Source organism: Glandiceps talaboti, chromosome 22, assembly GCF_964340395.1.
Source record: "Glandiceps talaboti chromosome 22, keGlaTala1.1, whole genome shotgun sequence".
Classification (NCBI taxonomy): domain Eukaryota; kingdom Metazoa; phylum Hemichordata; class Enteropneusta; family Spengelidae; genus Glandiceps; species Glandiceps talaboti.
This window is the reverse complement of record NC_135570.1, coordinates 4,060,372-4,065,572: the sequence shown is the minus strand read 5'-3', so window position 1 is coordinate 4,065,572 and position 5,201 is coordinate 4,060,372. Positions and strand designations below refer to the sequence as shown.

Below are 5,201 nucleotides of genomic sequence, written 5' to 3'. Positions count from 1 at the left end.
AGCAGCCAGCACTCATGCTTCGAAACAACAGTATTAAATAAGGTAAAAAGTGTAAAATATTTTAGCTACATTTTTGTGTTGAATTTTCATGATTTTGGCCTCGTGAAAACCGGGCGTGAAAATAACTGGTGCGCAATAACATTTTTTTACACGCTAGACTAGACTAGTAGACGTTACGTTTGTCGGGGAAAGTGATGTTACGTGAACGGATCGGGATGACCCTGGTTGTTGCCATGTTGGGACGAGACGTGCGTCACTACCTAGTGGCGTATTTATCATAATGATTACGTGATATATTATAAATACCAATGTCTGTGTTATATCAAGATATTATTTAGATGCAGTATGTTGATGTACCGAAAAACCTTGGAAAAAATGATCCATAGTGGAGTGACCTAGTAGACACACTCACAGCTGCACACTGTGTCTAGACGCTTGCCCTTGATATATACTGTATGCATTGTGTGTGAAGTGGTGATTGACACATTTATGAGCCTGCACAAGGTATCAAATTAAACGGGCAACTTTGTTATTCAAAACGTGTAACAATATTATACACATCCATGTAACCCTTTCTTGTGTCAATTTCTTTCATCAATGATATATTTTAGATATTATGGAAAGTTGATAATTTTCTGTGTTATGTAATTTTACGAGTGTCCTCAAAATTATCTGAACATGTTGTGAACGTTGATATTCTAAAAAAAAAATTGACACAAGTGATACATTTTGCAAATTTATTTACTTTCTTTTCAAACATATGCTAAATTAAAAAAATAATACTATTTCGACCCAACCATTAAAATTATTATATGGTGTGACTGCAGTTGTACAGTGTGCAGTATCATTCATTGTTGTGCATGTGCATAAATATTCAACTATGTTTTTACAAAGGGGATTGAAAATTCTACATTGTCAACTTAGGTAAAAAAAATAAAAAGAATTGTTTCTGGTCAGGACATTTTATCTAAAGTGGTGCGACGGCGCAAAATTATAATTATCATTTTTTTAATTTTTTTAATTTTTTTGCTGTTCTTTTTATTTAGTTCTTTGGAGCAAGTGTGTATGAGGTATGTGGGGCAGATGTCATGTGCATGTTCATGATTGGCTTTACAGTTGTCTTCACTGAATTAGGGAGGGTTATTTTTGTGTTTCCCCTCGGATCTGCAGACTGCATGGGCTGGAAAAACATGAAAAAAAAAGACTGATGCAAGGGTATTTAAGTGATTCTCGTGCTGACCAGAAACAATTCTTTTCTTTTTTTTGGCCTTATATAAGCTGTGTACAGATGTGTATCAATCGCCAGGGGTGAACAAATCCACTGGTCCTGGGTCCTTGACTAGCGATTTTTTTGGGCGGACCACACAAATTTTACTTTGTCTGGTCCGACCAGTACCTTACTGTTAATAACTATGTTAGAAAATCATCTGAATATACAGATTCATAGGTAAGATTTAATGTTTCACATTAGCGGGACCTGGGACCACTAATTCTTTCAGCAGGACCACTGGATTTTTTAAGGCACTGGTCAGGGGACCACCAGTTCACAAAATGATTTGTTCACCCCTGATCACACTTTCATCATTTCTCATAGTTTGACCTAGATTTATTGAAGCTCAGAAGTTGTTTAGACTACAGAAGCTATAAAAATGGTTCTCTGTTTACATAATTTATCTCAAGCGCAAATGCTCATTTGGGTGAAAGTGGAAAACTAGCTCTAAGGTTTCATCATAAATTGACAACAAATTAATAATAATGATATGTTATTATTTTAATACTGCTCATTACAACAAAAACAGTTTCAATTTGCTGTATGATTTCAAAGACAGGAAGTGTCCAGGAAAGGGGGGGGGGTGCTACTCCCCTTATATGAGTATATGTATATGTGCTGCCCTTTGGGGTGTGTTTTCTAGCCCTTTGGTCTAAAATGGGGCCTGTTTGTTTCGAGCTGAAGAGTCTAAAACGGGGTCCACTTTGCATTATTTCCGATTTTGCTTGGTCTAAAATGTGGTCCATTGTTCTTTACCAAATCATAACTCCCATTAATTTTCCCAAAATGTTGCCTCCTAAGGAAAATATATTTAGGTCTAAACTCATCTTTTAAAAACCTGTAATGGTCTAAAATGGGGTATTGATTTTTGGTCAAAGTGGGTCTAAAATGGGGCTTGAGGTTTCCCACACTGGCTACACGTACACGCCTCTACCATAGCTGGCCACTGGTACCACCTTTGGGGAAGTGTCCAATATATACTTGAAATAATAACAACTGTCTTTTGTCAAGGATTCTTGAAGAATAAAACTAGGAGATATTTCTAGGACATGAGCATTTTTGTTGTTGTTAGCACAACTGAACTCATATGGTTCAGTAGTGCTGTAGGCATGGTGTCTGTTTGTCTGTCTGTCTGTCTGTCTGTCTCTGTCAGTCTGTCTGTCTGTCTGTGTCTGTGTATTTGTGTGTATATTGCAAAAATAACAACATGGATGGTTAGGCAAGTGGCAAAATTGACATAATTGATCCAGCAATGAAGATACTGCCTGTACCAACAGTCAGTTACCTTGAAGTCACCATTTAGTGTATTTAATTATAGGTTCAGTCCTAGTTAATTGCTGGTTACTGTGATAATATCAGATCAAAGATTCTATCAAAACTGTCATGTATAAATGTCACTTTTGACTAAACGGCAACAAATTGGGAACTTGCAAACCCGCCATGTTGAATGTTGCATCATGGGAAATGTAATAATAAATACTAATGAATTGGTATTGTAAACAATATTGTTACATTGTTTGCAACCACAAATGATCAATTCATAGTCACCTTGACCGTTATGGGAGTTTTATTTTATCGGTAGCTCCAGATTAGGTATTATGATAGCCACAGACAATCCCATAGTCCTTTGCATCTAAGCATGCTCAGTCTGGATTGCAAGTTCCCTATTAAAAATTTCTAATTTTGACTCTTACAATGTGCATTTTATATGTAATAAAGGAAATGAAATCAACCAATGCATAAAACTGAAAAAAGACCTTGGTTGCAACTCACATTATTAAAAGCAACTGCTGATTTTGGTGCTACTCCTAAGCTCGGGCCTTGTACTCAAGACTCATGAATATTCAGTGTGCGATTTGAATATATTATTTTCTGTCGACTCCCATGATGCAATTCCCCATAGCAAAGAAAGAGAGAAACCTTATAAAGGCACAATATCAACTTGATGCTTCTCTGAATTCGCAAGTAATTATAGATGATGTAACATCATGAAACGACTCTCCAGAACCCATAGTTTATGAAAATGTCTCTTTCCTGGAGTGGTGTTTAGATGTTATTCCCCAGTATTTTTCTTCTTTCAGCCATAGAAAATACTTGTGACCTAAGGGGCCTTTGTCACTACGAGTTATCGACTCGTAGTGACAACCCTTAGGTAACAAGTATTTTCCGGCTGTATGAAGAAAAATATTGAAAATTAACATGATTATACCAGCGCCAGTAATATCAAAGAAAAATGGAAAGTAATGACAATTTTGAATGTTTTGACTCATATTTCCAACACAGCAGAACCAGTGATTTAAACACTCGTTGTCGTGACATAGAACGACCAGAGTATATAATCAATATTTTTTGTTCTAAATGGCTTGTGCATGGTATAATCCTCTTTAAACATAAATGGTTTGTATCTACTTTTACTAAATATCTGTTCATTTCTTTTTATATTTTGTAGTTCAACTGATGTGTATGTTGTCATCTGCATCAAATCAGATCAAACCTCTGATTTAACTGGTCTCCCATATAGCTGTAATATCAAAGCACGTTGAAATAGATGAAGAAATAGTCATCAACAGTACACTCACTATGGCAACAAAGGTAACCAATCAGCTTTCTTCTCCAACCTTGCATGCCAAAGCATTTCATAAACCCGAACAGGACAAAGATGGCTTCCTAATCCCAGTATCTCCACATAAGGTGTTCAGACCAGAAGGCTTCATTACAGTGGTGGAGTTTTTTAATCAGTTCAACGCTGAGTTGGGATATCCCTTTATTTATGACGAACATTATCTTCTCCTACTGGACACAAGAACGAATGCCGAGTACTTGGAGTCACACCTTATAACTGCGAGAATGCACTCTGCAATATACACAGAATACAACTGCCTCCTTGAGATTGGCAAGCTGGATGCATTTTCTTTCGTAGTGCTGTATGATGCCGATGGGAGGGGTTTGGAAGACGAAAGTTCACAGCTGATGAAGACATATAATGAAATCCGTGAACGTGGTCATGATGTTACGATCTTGCTAGGTGGGTTGCAAGAAACTGTGACTAAGTTTCCATTCTTTAATAATGACAAGGTCATTATTTCAGAGCCAGATCGAAGACGTTTAGTGAAAACCTACCCATCCATGGTTCTAGATGACGTTCTTTACCAAGGAAGTGGAGAACATGCTATTGAAGAAGATGTATTCAAAAATTTGAAAATATCGCATGTTGTGAATATCAGCACAGAAGTCCCGAATGCCTTTCCTAATAAGGCTGCTTACCTGAACATTCAGGTCCATGATGACGTCAGATCCAAGATTCTATCAAAACTGTCAATGGCAGCAGATTTTATCGCTGGTGCCATTGCCAATGGTGGTTGTGTCCTCGTACACTGCGTTCTGGGGGCAAGCCGAAGTTCAACAATTACAATTGCTTACCTCATGAAGTACCATGGATGGTCTCTACAAGATGCTCAGAATTACTTGAAGGAGCGCCGGCCATGCATCTCTCCTAATAAAGGCTTTCTTGCCCAGCTATCCAAGTTTGAAGAAGAGCTGTTCGGTAGGAGACTCAGCAACATTGACAGTATTTGGTATTAGGTAATTACAAGTGCAATGCATTTGTTAACATTTTCTTTAAAATTGTTCTTTTTTTTAAAAAAATTGAACAAAAAAATCGTGCCCTGCCTGGAAAAAAGGGTAAACAAAGGAATTTATTTGAAGCAGATGCCAGACTTGTTTATGATGTATGTTCAAACTCAACCAATGGAAACAGATCTTATATCTGTTTTACTCTTATGTCTTTATGTAACAAGGGTGCTGATTGCTTGGAAGAAAAAATCAGACTAAACTATTGAAAGTAATTTGTTTGCTTAACCCAATAATTGAAAAAAAAAATACACCCTGCAAAAATTGACGTTGCAATTTGAGGTTGCCATGGTATGAGTAT

The 5,201-nt window shown here is 36.9% G+C and overlaps 1 protein-coding gene across 1 annotated transcript; it reads left to right on the top strand.

Moving 5' to 3' along the window:
• Positions 1–3,850: 3,850 nt before the first annotated feature.
• LOC144452425 (dual specificity protein phosphatase 16-like) lies at positions 3,851–4,852 on the top strand. Its single transcript, XM_078143517.1, has one exon. It carries the CDS (start codon positions 3,851–3,853, stop codon positions 4,850–4,852), a length of 1,002 nt encoding a protein of 333 aa, XP_077999643.1.
• The last annotated feature ends 349 nt before the right edge of the window (positions 4,853–5,201 follow it).